The 18,217-nt window shown below is 42.0% G+C and overlaps 1 protein-coding gene across 6 annotated transcripts in view; it reads left to right on the plus strand.

The window, feature by feature from the left end:
• The window catches only part of LOC146798510 (cytochrome P450 2F2-like), a 443,597-nt gene that overhangs the window by 89,411 nt on the left and 335,969 nt on the right, over nucleotides 1-18,217 (plus strand). Inside the window, exon 1 of one of the 6 annotated variants that reach the window (XM_085625790.1) lies at nucleotides 5,983-6,020. The exons of the other annotated variants lie outside the window; for them this stretch is intronic. Within the exon in view, the coding sequence (XP_085481916.1) occupies nucleotides 5,998-6,020 (23 nt within the window). The 5' untranslated portion in view covers nucleotides 5,983-5,997. Of the gene's footprint in view, nucleotides 1-5,982; nucleotides 6,021-18,217 lie in introns of those variants that run through there. 6 annotated transcript variants of the gene reach the window in all.

Raw genomic sequence — 18,217 nt, forward strand, 5'->3', positions numbered from 1 at the left:
AGTGCATCGTTTTTGGATAACTTTTTAGTTACTGTTTTCTGTGTTGGATAGTTAGAGAAGAAGGCACTGGAGACTCCCTTGCTAATTGTATTAGGTGAGGTACCATGGCTGCTCCCCATCTGTTCTCTATATGGGGATTGCAGGAAATGCTCACTCCTTGGGTAGGAAAGTCTCTTAAGGCGTCATACCCCCATCAAATAGATCGCATCTGTGAGAGCTGAGAATCAGCAGAAGGGACACAGGAGGCCGGAGCACCAGGGGCTATGAAGGAGGCAAAACCATTAGATGAGACAGAGCTGCCAAAGCTGGCAGGTGGAAAACAGGAGTCGGGACCAAGCAGTTGACATGACGGTGTCAAGTGCACTAGGGGCCACAGTGGACAAAGGACTAACAGGAAAGATAGAGAGGGCAGGAAGCACAAGGGCCATGACCACTGCAAGAAAAGGAGCTGTCATGGAGTTTGCGGAGGATTTGGAAACCTTGTGTGGCCCGGCGTTGCCTGATAAATTTTGAGTAACGCAAGGCAGCGCAAATCACTGAATGCCTTACTCTGCCCCAGGGAGGCATTCCATGAGTAGCGCATGGGTGTTCCCACACATACTAACCATGGATTTTGCAGTATTCCTAGATTTTCAATGAGTGGTAGACCTGCGAAAGCGTAAAAATGCTACGCCTTCTAAGGGCAGGTCTAATGAGGGGAAATATTTTTATTTCTCCTCGTTTTTTCCTTTTCTATGCATTCCGTAGCAAACATAGAACGAGGAAAAAGCCTAAGAAGGTTGTTTTTGCGTATTAAGATGCCCCTTCCTGCATGAAAACAATCCTGCCTGCAACGCAGGCACCCTTGCCCCATGATGCAAGGATGCCTGCGCTGTTGCTAGGCAACACAAAATGAGCCAGCACATGGAGAGGACAGGAATGCACTATATAATGTTAAATAGGGCGCATTCCTGCCCTCTCCCTGTCACGCAATGCAGCACAGCAAGATGCCTTGCTCTGCTGTTTTGCGTGACATTTTGATAAATATACCTCCAGATAGTCATTTAGTTGATGGCACCAGTCCCTTAGACCTTCAGATCAGTGAAAGTCCTTGTCAGTAATGTGGTGAAAGCACCTATTTTTTTATTCATTTTACAAAAAGAACCCAACGCTGGAGTTTGTTTCTAGACCCCAAAAAAGAAATTAACCTATCTGCATGCAGTGTTCTCCATGAGGATGGGGGCCAATGTCAATTTGACCAACTGATGACTGAGATGCTTCACAATGCAGGCACCAGCAGTGAAGATCTACATTGTGAGGACTGCCCAATAAAGGGTGGTCCTCCAGTGTACTAAAGGTGGTAGCTCTGTGGCTAACCCATCACCGCTAATGACAGTGTGCCAACATAGTTGGAGGAGGCTCCAAAGGCAGAGTGACCACCGGTGAACAATAAGCCATACCACACCTTTAAAGAAGGACAGTTTGTGTCAAGGACCTTGCTATTCCAAAGTCATAGCTTGTTCTCTATACGCCCCCGTCCCTTGGATTGATACTCATCATATAAAGCACTGCCGAGCTCTTAAGAGTGGTACAGCCTGCGTCGATCAAATTATCTGAATGAAATAAATCTAATTCTTAGAGACTACACAACAGAAATGGAATGGCAAAACGAGTTTGCACAGAGTTTTATATTAAAAATAAATCATTTTATTTTCCTTAGTGTACATTCCGTAGGCCCAGATGATACCAAGATCATGTGTGTGTGGGAAGAGGTTGGACACAGGTCTTGTGTGTTGCTCTTCACTGGTGCATTGTGTATTCTGCATGACCCTGCAATTTTATACCATGATATGTGGGACACTAACCAATGTTATCCTGGTGCATGACCAACATCCCCCGGTTGATGTGCCTTGTCTGCAGTGGACCCAATATGATGCAGTATGTAGATGATGGGACTGTGAGGAATCTTTTTTGCACTCTATTGGCTCAGTGGTCCCTTCAGCTTCCTCTGCAGCAATCCCCTCAATACTGTTCATGCCCAGGATGCACTTCATCATCTTCTCCCAAGGTGGACTTTGGAGTTCTGGGGCGGGGACACCACCAAAGTCCATGCCTTTGCATTCATGATGCTTTTCCATGTCCTACCCTTTTTGTGTCCTTCACTTTCTGGGTGTAAAATGACACTGTGTTCACTGCGGTTACATTTCCAATGATTGCATGCCCCACTTCTGTGCAGTTGAGAATTAGCTACCCCAGGAGTAGGGGCTCCTCTTTCACTATTTTTTTCTTTGCTAGAACTTTGGGCTCCTTTTCAGTACATGTCATCTTCCTGGCGCTAACGGGAGGCAGGGTGTTTTTTGGAGCAGTTCAGGAAAAGACAGCAGCAGGAGAAAGAAGTCTGGGACATCTGTCTGCTGCTTTTGCTAAGTTGCATGATCCACAAAATGGTCAGCTCTGTTTTGCAGTGGAAATATTCGCCCAGGAACAGGCTATGGGGCTTGCCTGGGAGAGTCAATGGTCTCTAATTTGGACAGGTGAAGTTCCCAAGTACCTGAAGCATTACATGATGATAGATATGCTTGAAAGTGTGACTTGTGCATTTTTGGGCAAGCTAAATATTACAGGGGACTGTATTTTCATACTTGCTAATTTTGCATGTACTTGAAACTCAGAATCATGCAAAAGTACCCAGGGCGGCAATTTCGCACCTGACAATAGTAATCTGCAAATCAAGCTTGTGGGGCGTCTGCAAAAATATCACATGGATTCGTAGGATAAACCTACTTTAATACTTGTTATTTCTGTAACTTAGTTTACATTTTAATGTTTTTTATTTACGACCTCTGTAATGTAGTTTAACCTCTTCAGTGCCCCGCCCTTTCCACGCCCTGTGCCGGGCGTTTCATTAGCGGGCGGGGTTCATGACGAGATAGTCTCGTCATGGGCACAGCGCAACCGCGCTCCATGACGAGACTATCTCGTCATGGGCACTGAAGGGGTTAAAAAAACATATTTTGGGCCACATGTATGAAAATAAATTTTTGTGATTCTCAAATAGCGATTTTTTGCGAATCGCTATTTGAGAATCGCAAAACGCTATGTATGTAGGATTTGCAAATTATTTTGCGAATCCTACATATTCCTTAATTGCGAATTGCAAATTCCGATTCGCAGTTAAGGAATACCTCCCTATTAATTCCTATGGGCCTAGAGGCCCACAGGAATGAATAAGAAGACATTCTCAATTTGTGATTCTCAATTAGAGAATCACAAATTGAGAATGCAATTTCAAGGGTGCCAGGGTGTCAAAAGGACACCCTGTTGCACCCCTGAAATGTGCATGTGTGCACATGTAGCACATATACATGCCCTAAGGGCATGTATGTGCGCCACATGGCACTTTGAAAGATGCAAAAAAGTGCATTTTTCAGAGAAATCGCAAATTACCACCACCTTGAAGTTGGTGGTAATTTGCGATTCCTTAAGGCCAAATTTCACTTTTTCTGTGCTTCTTACATTGCATTTAAGGAAATGCAATTTGCGATTCCTTAAATGTAATCGCAAAATAAGGAATCGCAAATGTTGCGATTCCTTATTTTGCGAGGCAGTTTTTCACATACCACTGAGCCAAATTGTGATCGCAAAAGCCGAAATTCTGTCAATTTCGGCGTTTGCGATCGCAATTTGGAATGATACATGTGGCCCTTTGTATTTTTCAACCTGCAAAAAAAAATTTTTTTTTTGTTATTTAAAACTATGTATTATACTTCATGCGTGCATTTGGCTCTCTCAGCTACCATCCTTAGTATTAACTTCGTTATGTCTTTAGTGGATTGTCCTCTTGACTCTGAGCAACATTTTTTTTACTTGTAACTGTAGCTTTTTGTTTGTCCAAGCAACAGCAAAGAAATGTTATCTGCCCTGTTTTTAAAAGCGACATCTTGCTTGTGTTGTTTCTGTGAATTTAGTTATTTTTCCCATGTGGCTGTATTACCTCTTCTGGTACGTGGTGCTTGCTGTGATTTTGAGTAAAAAGCTAATCGAATTGAAAGCTGTATTAAAAATTTGCGATATAATATTCTGTGGCCCTATAGAATCATCATCCAAACAAATACATCCTATACAGTAATTTAGCAGCATTTACATACAACAAAGTAGTGGAGATACTGGAAAACAGGATAAACAATCTCTTATTGCCTTATATGAGGTTAATCCAGTTTGAAAATACTCATATTACATTCAGTAGGGTGAACCTATTTCATGCCTCCTCCACTTTAATCCTAGAATAGGATTAAAGTGCCTAATGCGGAGAAACAAAAATAGCTATTGTTTTGTGGTTTCAAATTACTGGACGTCTACAAGATTACCATGCCAGGTACCAACATAAGCTTTCCACAAATGGCCTCCTTTATTGGGTCTCTCCGGCCTAGGCCCTTGTGACATCAAAGCTAGAATGAAATACTGCGTTGGAAGTATGGCAACAATCCCTCCCAATATCTTTTCCAACCCGCTTGCAGTAGCAGATGATTCGTTTCTTTCTTTCAAGTCGTTAGAGCATTGGCAATACAATTAGCCACAACTGACCAAAACTATATAAGGAGTTTTGAGGGGCTGTAATATAAAGCACAACTTCCCTATAAAACCTCACCAACCAGTTTTTTTGATGGGGCATTAGGACGGAGCCTGTTGTCGGGTTCTCAATATCAACAACACAGTTGAAACAAATGTGTAATCTGGCATGTCCTTAAGGCTCTACAATAAGGTCTGGACTGGCCTACGGGTCAGTCCGGCACAGGGGCGTAGCTTGGTCAGTAAGATTGGGGGGGTGAGCTTCAGATTTTCCCAACAATCGCGCTGGCATGTAATACATTATAGGGCAAGCAGGGTGCATGAGAGGGGCTCATGGGCAGTGTAAAGGGAGAGGAATGCGGATTGGTAGGAGTACTGAGAAAAAACACAATATTTTGTCAAAAAGCCAAAATTTACGAGAACTTTCAAAACAGGGAGAGAGAGAGTGTATTGTGCGTTTTTGTCAGTGTTAATGTATTGGTGAAATCCGACAGACAGCTCTCCATACCCGACTGAAGGCAATGTAGAGTTGTGAGCCCTGGGCCCACAGGCTAATGAAATAAGTGACACAGACACTGTGGGTATGCTTATTTAACTGGCCATGAGCACATGCACTCCTGCCCTTTTATTAGCATGCTCACGTCACTCGTGACGCCTGTGGTGGAGGGTGTGTGTGTGTGCCGAACCCTCCAAGGAGTGGCTGGTAAAACTAGTGCCTGCTGAGATACTAGAACGTGTCCAGCAGGACATCGCATTCCACCCAAAGTTCATTAAAATAAAACAAAGTCCAACCTATTGAAATAAAACTATGCACACAAGACACCACTTTGTCTCTCAGCCTTGGGAGCCAGACATCTCAGCACAAAATAAACCCAAACATGGGTGATCAGAATAAAGTGCTCATTAAATAAAGTTGAAAAAATAAAAAATGAGGGCTGTGAAGATGCCTGTACTGAAAAATCCAATAAATGTACTCTTTGGCAACGTGTAAAAAGGTGAGGTAGAATGAAAAAGTAGCAAGACTAGAGGAAGTGAATGTCGATGAATAAATAAAATTAAAAAATTAAAACATTGAAAAATTGAAAAAAGGATGTCTGAAAGAGTGCGAAAGAACAGATAAAGTGAGGTAGAAGTGAATGCAGAAGATGAGATACATAGGTGTACTAAACAAAACATATGCAAGTGGGTTTATTTCTCACAACACATTATATATTTCGTTTCATGGAAGAGTTATCTTCTTTCACTTATTTTTCATCATCCCTTGATTATTTGAATTTTTTCACCTGTCGTTCTTTTGAATAACTTTCCGCAGTTTGCTGCGGTTTTACACATGATCAATCTCGTATTTACCTTCTCTAAGATGGCCGCCATTTATCAGTCCGCTTTCACTATTTATAACCCACCAACGAGACAGTAGCACTCTACCGCGTCTTCGCGAGCACTCGGTCGATGGTCGTTCATGTTTTACCAAGGTAACTCTTCTACCATATCTTCACAACGAACCTCTTTGGATGCACCTTTGGGACTTTGCGTATTCATTAACGTCTGACCGTTTGTTTATACTTTACAAATGTATTTTATGGGTCTTATTCACTTTCGGTTTTCTGATAATCCTGTCTTGCTGCATGTATTTAGTTCACGTTTAACTCCTCACCATGGGCTGCACTCGTGGCTATAAATCGGAACACTGCTTCGTTTCTTTTTTGTCACTCGTTCATTCATTTTTTGTCACTCGTCTATTTATCTTTTCATCTCTGTGTCTTACACGCAAGCCTTCTTTTCATATACTTACATCACTTATACAAGCTAGTTTATTAGGGGGTTGTGATATTTACTCCCACCTTTCTTTGTCTAGGATTCCTCCTGACGAAGGGTTATACCCGAAATGCATTGGGGACTTTTCTTTGGTTTCTTCCATGAACAACTTGTGATTTGTTAAAATACTAACGAAGAATGAATATTCGTGCTCAAATAAATATGATTTGAACTTTCTGGCGCAACTATATTTGGATCCTGGTGACTTCGTCACCAACTCACCGCTGTGCTAGAAGAGGGACACTGCCCAGCCTTGAGCAGTGCAACTATATCGTTATTTCTCCACCTTGGTTTAGAGGTCGCTCCTCTTCAGCACGCCATTACTTTTCTTAAAATTGAATATATTCTGGCAAAACAGGTGTGCGTGGTATCTCAATTCATTTATCATTTCACTTCGCTGATATGGCAGTGCCATGGTCTGACAGGTGAGTGTGGCTGTTTGTGTGCCTGTTTTATAGTCTGCTGGGCTATTTTTTTCTGTTGATATTTACAGATGCACGGAGTGCAGTCTCCTATACCTTGCAAAAAAACTATAGAACGTGTCTTTACAAGGTCAAAACTGCCCAGATTTACACATTTTTTACTATCTGATTCTCTAATGGCTGCCACTCATATTTAAAGCCTGTGCCTAGTTTCAGTCTCAGCCCGATCCTGTCTAGCATCAGGTGATGTTCCTTCTGATGTAATATGTTGTAGTGATAATTTACATACTTATTCTTGCAAAAAAATATCCTGGCCGAAGCTGTCGATACTATATCTAAATACGGTTACCTATTATCCGTAGATATCGAAGAAATGTCTTGCTGGCTAGATTTTTAAATAGTCAGAAGCTTTTTACCTCTCCGCTGTTCTTTGTGATCATAGTACCTAATTATAACAGACAAAAGCTTGAAAGAAACATGCCAGAAGGTATCACCTACTTAGAAAAAAAACCACAAAAGCAATAGCACGGAATCCCTCAGTAAAAAAAAAAAAAAAAAGATGGCAAGAAATAGGGGGAGGGTGTAAGATGGAGGTGGGCTATGGAAGCCAATTGAGGTACCACACAAAGCCACTCTTCCCCAGAAAAAAAGAGCTGACGGAACACTGGCAGATAAAAATCAAATTAAAAGAGGTGGAACCAGTATTTTAATTAAAAAAAATCATTTTGCTACAATTAATTTACATAAATTCACTGTTGAATTGCGTACGCCGGTCACATTTGCACAGGGTAAATTCTTATAACTGACAATTCCTTTAGCAATTGGGAACCACAGCGCACACATTGAGAACTCTTACAGCACACTAAGAGAAAGGGGCAGCAAACGGGCATTTCACATTATTTGCAGCTTGCATGTTAACCCACAGTTCCTGGCGACTTCCCTGCAGTCAGAAAGCATTGCATGGTTATGAGCTGTAGACTTCAGCTAATAAACATTTGCAAAAATTAAGCCTGAATTTCTTTTATTTAGTTGAATACTTTTTTATTGAAAGTGAGAAGATAATAAACAATACAATTGCTAAGCAAAATATAACAAGTTAAACAGAGTACACAGTTAATGAAATTGTTTAAACAAGAAATCCCTTAATAACATAGAAAACGAAATTTAAATCTAGTGCTAAGAAAAATGAAATGAACCAATAATAATTATATTTTGTCAGTTTTTTACAAAAAGGAAGAGAGGGAAGGAGAGACTAAAGAGGAGAAAAAGAAGTGACAGAGAGAAGATATATGAAGAAAATCATGAGTGTTAGGAGAGTGAAGAGCGTGAAGATAGAAAAGTAGTAAACGGTAAACAAAGTAAATTAGATTTAATTTTTTGAGATAACAAAAAAGATGAGACAAAAGATATTCTATGTTCATCACAAATAAGGTACCACCAAACTAAAAAACATAATTTAGAGTTATCTTTCCAACACGTTAGTATAACTTTGAATGCAGGAGCAATACAAAGGTCAAATAAAATAGTTTTGGGAGAAAGATGATTAAAATCAGCAGATATTTTGAATAGAGAATGGAATTTTACTTGAAAAAATCAATAAACATTTACACCATATGGCTTTCCAAAATTCATTCACTTTAGGACAATAATAAAGTAGGTGAGTCAAAGTACCATCAGAGGAGAGACATAACCAGCACAAGGGAGAAATAGAGGGGTACATTTTATGAAGAAAGGAGGGAATAATAACAGCTCTATTTTATATAAAAATTAAAGTGTGTAATATTGGCATTTTTAGAGGTACTAAACTTATTTCACCATAATTGATCCCATTGATGAATAGATAGTGATTGAAATAAATCTTTTTCCACAAAAGCTCAATAGAGGAGTTGTTCCTCATACTGATAGGGGAATATCGAGATTTATATATAAAGGAAGCTCTGGGGTAGAGTCAGTAGTAATATTTTATAGTGGTGTCATAGGAATGAGTGAAGTATCATCGGATGTAAAGTTTTTGTTTAGTAAAAAAGGCTTGAAGTACAGGAAAAAATAGGTTATGTTGCTGAAGGAAGGAATCAGGCAGGCCATATCTTTCCTGCAACTGAGGAAAGGGCATAATGGAGTTATGAGAGACCAAATGATACACATAAAAATACCCTTTTCTTTCCAATATATATTTAAAGTAAAATGATTTATGGTGGAATTTGACACATTTATTGTACCAAATAGAGGAAACAATTAACGATTGACAAAAATCTGTTCCTTGGGTAACTAGTGTGTGTAATAGATATTGGCAATACTTTAAAATTGGGTATTTAGATATGAATGTACAATTAGACATGAAAACAACATCCTGAAAAGAAAAGTCATGTAATAGAGAGCGTTCAAAAACAACCCATGTTGGTATAGGAGAGTCATGGTGTTCTTTAGACATAGTATAAAACTGTTGAATTAAAAAGGCTGTATGATATAATTTAAAGTCTGAAAACCGTACATCACCTTCAGTCTTTGGTCGAATTAATGTAGATAAATCAATATGAACATGTTTATTATTCCAAAGGAATTTAGTACAGATAGAAGTGATCTGAGAAAAATAGCAATTAGGAACTTTAAAGGGTAACATAGAAAGCATAAAAAGAACATGAGGGACAATCATCATTTTAATGGTGTCTAATCTACCCCACATGGATACAAATAAAGGAGACCAGGAAGATAATAATTTATGGAGTCTAAGTTTTAGAGTAGTAAATGAGCTAGTGCATCGGGTATGGTAGAAGAAAACCATATCCCAAGGTATTTAATCTTATGGGGACACCAAATAAAGTTAGTCTTATCAAACATATGGCGATAACAGGAGGAGTTTACGGGTAAAGTCTCATGTTTAGAAAAATGTAGTTTGTAACTAGAGACACTGGAATACAATGCAATCTCTTGTCAAAAAGGATCCAGGGAATTGGAAGGATTGGACATATAGACTAGGATATCATCTGCATATGCAGAGAGTTTGATTTCTTGGGAGAAGGAAGATAACCCTGTCTAGTGCCTCTATGCAATTGAAAATATAAAATGACCATTAACAAACACACTAGCGCGTGGTTCAACATGTAGCAGTTTGATATAAGAAATAAACTTATGGTCAAAACCAAACCAACGAAGTGTAGTGACCATAAATTGCCAGTTTATACAATCAAAAGCTTTTTCAGCATCAAGCGACAGGGCTGCTAGGGGAGAGGAGTATTTTTTACCAAGGGCAAGAATGTTGGAAAACATTCTGGTATTATCAGATGCAAGTCTGCCCTTAATAAAACCAGCCTGGTCAAGTTTAATAAGAAAGGGAATGATAGTCTCCAAATGAGATGCTAAGATTTTAGCAAATATTTTACAATTGTAATTGTTAGTGAGATGGGACCCACGTCTGGGCATACCCTGCTAGCTTAGGGCGAACAAAGCAAACACAAGGAGATGATGGACGGAGAGCTGAAACTTTTCAGACACTCACCCCCAGTCACTGATCTGGGTTGAATCCATCATCATTCTTTAGCTCACTTCGCCACCCCTTTTCAGACACAGCTATATGCAAATCAGTCTTGACCCTGTGCCTCATGGAAACACTCCAGCCTGAACTGCCAAGCCATGTCTTCCCTGGACCGAAAACAAGCATCCTGGGGCCAGCTTTGGGGTAACACCCGCATCAGCCAGGTTAGCTTTAATCCAGTGGCAAAGTGAGCAAGGGACCCACGTCTGGGCATATCCTGCCAACTTAGGGTGAACAAAGCAAACACAAGGAGATGATGGACAGAGCACTGATACTTTTCAGACACTCACCCCGGTCACAGATCTAGGTTGAATCCATCCCCATTCTTTAGCTCACTTTGCCACCCCAGTTCAGACACAGCTATATGCAGATCAGTCTTCACCCTGTGCCTCATGGGAACAGTCCAGCCCGAACTGCCAAGCCTTGTCTTCCCTGGACTGGAAACAAGTATCCTGAGACCAGTTTCGGGGTAACACCCCTCATCAGCCAGGCTAGCTTTAATCCAGTGGCAAAGTGAGCAAGGGACCCACGTCTGGGCATACCCTGCCTACTTAGGGCGAACAAAGAAAACACAAGGAGATGATGAACGGAGAGCTGAAACTTTTCAGACACTCACCCCCAGTCAAGGATCTGGGTTGAATCCATCATCCTTCTTTAGCTCACTTCGCCACCCCAGTTCAGACACAGCTATTTGCAAATCGGTCTTGACCCTGTGCCTCATGGGAACAGTCCAGTCTGAACTGCCAAGCCATGTCTTCCCTGGACCGGAAACCAGCATCCTGGGACCAGTTTTGGGGTAACACCACTCATAAACCAGGCTAGCTTGAATCCAGTGGCAAAGTGAGCAAGGGACCCACATCTGGGCATACCCTGCCAACTAAGGGTGAGCAAAGCAAACACAGGGAGATGATGGACGGAGCCCTGAAACTTTCCAGACACTCACCCCCAGTCACAGATCTGGGTTGAATCCATCATCATTCTTTAGCTCACATCACCACCCCAGTTCAGACACAGCTATATACAAATCAGTATGGACCATATGCCTCATGAGAACAGTCCAGCCTGAACTGCCAAGCCATGTCTTCCCTGCACCGGAAACAAGCATCCTGGGACCAGTTTAGAGGTAACGCCCCTCATCAGCCAGGCTAGCTTGAATCCAGTGGCTGAGTGAGCAAGGGACCCACGTCTCGGCATACCCTGCCAACTTAGGGCAAACACAAGGAGATGATGGACGGAGCACTGAAACTTTTCAGACACTCACCCCGAGTCACAGATCTGGGTTGAATCCATCTACCTTCAGACACTTGATGGGATGACCCAGACCACAGACATTCCACGAGAGAACATTAAACATGTTGAGGGGTGAGGGAAAATATATGGGAATAGGTTCCATGGGCTGCAAGACAAATAAAGGAGACAAAAAGATACATTTATTGACCATCAAATAATATAAAAATGTAGTTATGAAAGGAAGAAAACAAGAATAGGGAAAACACTCATTTAGGAACAAGAATAGTAAGAGGGGAGACAAGAAGGAAACATGTCAAATAAGGGGGAGGGAGGGCTGAGGAGAATGAATTAAGAAAATGAGAAATGAAAGACACATCAAGGATAAAAGTCCTGACCTGAATTGAAAAGTTTGAAGGGTAAGTGAAGGGCATGTTTACGCCAAGAACATGAACAGCAACATAGAAAAAGACTATAAAAGTTATATAACAAGTAGCCTCAGATTAAAGGGAAATATAGAGACAAAGGAGAGAGTGAGACACAACCATGCAATAAAATTAAGAGTATTTGTAACATTCATAATAAAATACAAGAAAACAAAAGAAAAGGGAGATTAGTTATAGACATTAAGAAAATTATATTTGGAGCAAAAATTGAAAAAGAAAAAAAAAAGTCAGGGGAAGAAAATTAAGCATATTTGAAAATATTACGCATTGGTCTCCATATTGTGATTCGTAATACTTTGCAGAAAAGCTTTCAATTGAACCTGGTCATCAAAAGAATGTGAGGTGCCTTCATAGGTGATCTTACATAGGCAGGAATGGAGAATGCAATATTGAATATTCAGATGTTGCATCTGGGGACGAAGAGCTAAGAATTCTTGTTGGCTGCATTGCTTGCATTGGAGACATCTTGTGAGATAAACAGGTTATGGCCAGACCAAATAAGACAGCATTTTACTTTAGCAGCCTTGAAGACACACATCAGATCAGTGAATTCCAAAAAGAGCATTATGATGCCACATGGCTTTGCTGAATGAGGTTGATGATGGCCCAAATGATGTGCATGCTGAATGTTAAAAGGCAGCATAGGTGAAAGAGTCAGGAGGTCTGAAAAAAAATCTTTAGGAAGGCCAGAAGATCAGAGCCCTCAATGTTCTCCGGAAGACAATATTGACGAAAATTGTAACATCTATTTCAATTTTCAAGGTCTTCGGAGTGAATCTTGAGCTTCTGAATTTCTTGTTCCAACATAGGTATCTTGGTAGTTACATCTTGAGGCTCTCCCACACGTTGTTCCAACTCTGAAATCTTCCCCTCCATAACAGTCCAGCGATCCTCAATTTGTTGCAGAGGAGAATATTAGATCCAGCAGTTCAGTAAAAACTAAATTAAAAAAAGAAGGTTTATGACGAAGTATTCTCAAAACCATATTTCCCAAATGTTGTTATACGTTATAAAAACTAGAAGGTATCCTGTAGGGCTACAGTAGTTTTTCAGCAATAAGAGTATCAGAGAACCAGACCCAGGTTATAAATAGAGAAAGTCATTAGTGAACATACATGCCTGAGGATACATACCCTCACAGAGGAAGCATCAGCAGCCAAAAGGAAAAAGTCACCACTTGTAGCAACCAGGTCCAATATTTGTAGCATATAAAGAGGCCCCAGTTGAGTTAGGCCTCAGTTGTGAGGAATGAGCACTGAAATGTTGCAAAAATAGAAAAAAACAAAAGAAAAAAGCTCTGAGGTGAGCGACGCAACCTAAAATGGCAGCCGCTTGCGTCTATGTGAAGGAAATCAACCCGCAGCATACGGGCCTCATAAAGCACCTTCATGGTGCAGAACGGCATGCGGGGTTACTGCTGGCCTTGAGAGGCTGCAGACCGCATTCGTATTGAGTAGGAGTGGTAAAGAAGTAGCCACAGTAGTAAAAAAAAGCTTCACGTCAGTGTCTGAGCTTGCGGGAGAATCACCATCTTGTGCTGGTGCTGAAGCCATGTCCCTCAAGCCGTAAATTTCTGACTGCTTACACTCAGCATGTGGCGGCTCTAAGCAATGGGAGGTACTCACAGTAGTCCTGTGTAAGACTGTATAGTATACTGTGGGTTCCCATTAACTGAATGTCTGAGTTGGTGTTTGGAATGATGAGGATGGAAAGCTGAGAGCACATATGATGTAATAAAATGTTGGTGTGTGGTCTTTAGTGGAAGCAAGAAATAGGGACAATTGGAAGCCGAATGGAGCACCGACAGGACCTACCTGCTGTTGATGTAGCATAAGGGCCTAACATGAAATAAAAAAAGTACCTCCTTCTCGAGTGGCTCCTATCTCTTGTATGAAGAACATGCCCTCTAACAACAATATTTTGGCAGTGAGTTCTTAAAAAAAACTCCACAAAAACTTGGCAAGACTTTGTTGGCAATTGGGAGTTTCTGTGGAAGAGGAAGATGCCTGTTGTGAGAAAGAAGATGCCCCTGTTGCCATTGCAGACTAGTCGGGTACTGCCCACCCTCAAATCCATGGTCAAGTGGTGTCAGCAGATGCTTTTCGGAAGAAGGAGCCCAGTGAAGAGTGTTGGGCAAGGTCTGACACAGTCTGGCAAGAACAAGGAGCCAACTGAGGAGAAGTCATGAGAAGTCGATCCATTGCCTGCCTGGAATTTGTCCAATTGCAGTGGTAAAATATGACATTCAGTTGATTAATTAGAGGGATATTTGGCATTCATGAAGTATGTATCATTATATGTGCTTTTTTAAGAAATGTATAGTGTTTCCCACCAATTTTCAGGATTATTAGGTTGGAGAACCATTTGGTTTATGAATCTTGCATATTGACATATACCACATACATCCTATTAATAATGCATGTGTTGGGTTAGTAAATGTTCATGTATGTTGAATTCTTTTATTTGGAATTGCATCTCATGTTAATGGTGTGGTGTGCTAATGCTTAGTGCGGCAAGACAGGTTGGGAATTAAATTTTCCACCTGTAGGTTGTTTTCAAAGTATTATTGGAGCATTTTCTTTTAACTCCTAATGGACTCTAGCTAATAGTTTAGCTAGGTGTGTAGTACCCATCTGCAAGCGGTTGTGTTGATACATTGTGGTTGCGCGTGCCAAAGTGTTGTTGATGTAGGGAATTGTAGTACCTCATCAAATGAAATACTTGTGCAGTGCATATGTTACAAACTTGGGAAAGAACAGTACCCTGTTGCAAGAGATTGTATGGGGGAGTGTTTCATGGTAAGCGAAGTTGAAAGTCTAGTAGCCTGTTGTAAGAAGTTACTTGGGCGAGTACCCTGTGGTGTGCTAAGTTGGGGAAGAGTAGTACCTTGGGTGCAATGTGAAAGAAGTGAAGTACTATGTTGCAAGACATTACAAGGGGAAGTACAGCTTGGAGTAAAAATGTGAGAAAGGGTAGTACCCTGTTGTCTCATGACAGTGACAAGTTTCGCTTGAGTGTGAGGAATGTGATACAGAATGCAGAGTATGGTTGCGATTGTTATATAGTGTGTTTTTAATAACTTCTGTATAATGGAGTCTATCAAAGTTTTGTTTGAATGGGAGGATTTGATGTGGCACCAGACCTGTGGGTATGTGTACTCTCTTGTCAGAGAACACTGATGAAATGCTGCCACTATCACTGCTGGATTCAGCCTGCCTGGACTTAAGGTACAGTTCCATCAGACTCAGTTCACGACCCAACATTAATTTCCTCTACTTAATGGCCAATTTCTTTTATCCTTCTCCTCCTCCTCCATGGTCAGCTTTTTCTCTTTCTAAGGCTTGCTCCATTCACCAACGCGAGATTAGCTACCTCCAATTTTTATCTTCTCTCTCCTGTCCTTCAGCTCCTCTGGAGAAAGGCCTCTGGATGATTTACTGCTCCCTGCCCCGGGGTAACTATTGCTCCTGGCAAGATGTTGCCCCCCTGCTCCACAGGCAGTCCCAGATTCTCCCAGTGAATCTTGCATCCACAGCCCCTGCAGGTAAGGGCATTGGGGCTGGGTGTGGGGGATTTCGAAAGACGATGACGAGGGAAATTTAAATAAATAATTCATTTTTCCTCGTCGTCGTCTGTCTAACCCCACCCCCACACGGCCCCACTGCTCTTATCTGCAAGGGCTGCAGCTGGAATCTTGGACCAGCTCCTCAGCATCATCCAGTTCCTTGTCCTCCTAAGCTGCAGCTACACATGCTGCATCACAAGCTTCTTTCCAGGCCCTCAGTGCCTATTGCAGCTCCAACTTTCTGGTAAAACCTTTCGTACAATGCTCCAATCTTTTACCTTGAACTATATAGTGGGACACCATGCATGAAGAAAATGTGGAATGAGTCCCCCAACTATAGGACCCCGCCATTGGTACTGGAACTGTAAAATTGAATATTGGATACCTTAAGTTTACACAAAATGTTTTCGAACCAATGATGTGACACAATAATTGCTGAGTCTTACTACCTGACAGAGAGCCCTGAATAAGTCAGTGAGGAGAAATCGTGTTGGCTATGGTTCTTAATGGAATATGAAAAGAAAAAAATGAATAAAGGATTCCAAATTTAAACTGCCTAATTGATGTTATGTACTGAAAAAGCATGTATTGAATGTGTTTTCTATTTGAAGAAACTTTTTTGAACTACCATTTACTCTAAAGAGATATGATATAAATGTTTTAGGATGGTGAACCATTGCAGATTGAGTAACATGTGCTGCATCTAAGCTTCTATTTAGGCCCTTAGTGCCTTTTGCAGCTCCATCTTCCTGGTAAAGCCTCTCGTACAAAAGCTCAAACCCCTTGCAGAAAGCCTTGAGCTGAGCCGCAGTGGTCAGCTCAAAATCCATTTTTGCAGGTGCAGCTGCTGTTTCTCCAGACATAGACATGATTTTTGGAAAAGTAAAACCCAAAACAATAAAAATCAAATATAAAGTGATCCAAATACCAATAAAGCAAATATAGACTTAATATACAGTTCCTAAAAGTTGATAGCTCTGTCTGGGGATATCACAGCTTTGTGCACAAACAAATCCTACAGTTTGGGCCGGATGTCACCGGCCATCTACAGTGGGGTGGAGACCCGTAAAACAGTATATACGGAGATGTAGGGTGTCGGACCTTGCGTTGAGCTCCGGAGAAGCGTTGTTGATAGGCGTCAGTTCTGGACATCGGTGCATGAGTTGTCAGGCCCTTGAAGTCATACGCGTTACAGGTAGAACTCTGTGAGTTTGGATTCAGGAGCACTGGCAGGAGTCGAAGCTGCAGTGTGAAGCAGAGCTGTGTGACACGCAGTGCTCTCAGGTCCTGGTGCAGGCAGTGGCTCGGTTACGGTCATCCAGAGGCATCAGTGAGACCAGTGCTGAGGTGTGAAGTGGGGCGGTGCTCATCGTCGTTGCTGAAGCACTGTCATCCATAGACCCCAAGCTGCAGTGGGAGATGGGGCAATGCGTCGTGCGGGGCCCACAGATCGCCGTGCAAGCAGCAATTTCAGTTGATGATCTGGAGTCGATGGTGCTGGTGTCAGTGGGCCAAGAGGGACCAGGAGGTGCGACCAGTAACCTACAAGTGGTGCCCCCAAACCACAGTGCGGACAGTGGTATCGTTGTCAGCTTGGAAGATCATTGTTGGTGAAACTAGGGCTGTGGTGCACAGTAGGATGGTGTTCCGTGTTCTCCACAAGCAGTGTCCACAGGTCCCGGTGCAGGCAGCGGTGTCGGTGACGGCGTGGCATTGTCATTGGGGATACCAGGACAGTGGTGTGAAGCGAGGCTGTGCGGATGCAGTGCACACAGGTCACGATGCAAGCAGTGGCTCGGCGGTGGCGTCGGACATCATTGTCGGTGAGAAGAGGGTTGTGGTGCGAAGTGCGGCTGTGCCCTCTGTGGTGCCTTTAGGTCACAGAGCCAGCAGCGGCGTCTTTGACAGCGTTGGGTTTCCTTTTCTTCTCTGTGGCAGCTGTAATGTCTAGTTCCAGAAGCCGGTACTCGGAAGATGTTGCAGTATTTGATTTCCCTGAGACTTCCAACAGGAGCCAAGCTCTTAGAGATACTTAGGATGCAGAAAGGACTTTCCAGTCCTTTCCCTGCCCACAACAGAAGCAGCAACTGCAGGTCAACCCCGCAAAGCACACAGCAAAGCGGCAGTCTCTCCTCACAGCTCTTCCAGCACTTCTTCCTGGCAGGTTCCTTAGTGCAGCAGTAATCTAAAGTTCTGGGGTCAGGGCCCCAATATTTGTACCACATTTTCCTTTGAAGTTGGTACCAACAAAGTTCCTAGGAGTCCACATGTACTAGTTCAGTCTGGTTCAGGCCATGTTCACCACAGGAGGTGGAGACAGCTTTGTGAGAGGCAACCACAATCCATTCAGGTGAAAGCAACAACTCTTCCTACTACTCTAAATGCAGCCATTTCAGCCTTGCTATGAGTCACCCAGGAAAGGCAGGACACGCATCAATCCCCCCCTTGTGTCTGTCTTGTGTGAATGCATATCCCCTCTTCCTGTCATTCTAAACTCAGACAGGGAATACACAAACAGGCAGAGGAACACAGGATGGTTAAACAAGAAAATCTCCACTTTCTAGAAGTGGTATTTTCAAACACGTAATATAAAAATCATCTTTACTAAAAGATGTATTTGTAAATTGTAGGAGAGTGGAATCTGACTAATGGTTGCCCCCAA

This window comes from Triturus cristatus, chromosome 9 (genome assembly GCF_964204655.1).
Source record: "Triturus cristatus chromosome 9, aTriCri1.1, whole genome shotgun sequence".
Taxonomy (NCBI): domain Eukaryota; kingdom Metazoa; phylum Chordata; class Amphibia; order Caudata; family Salamandridae; genus Triturus; species Triturus cristatus.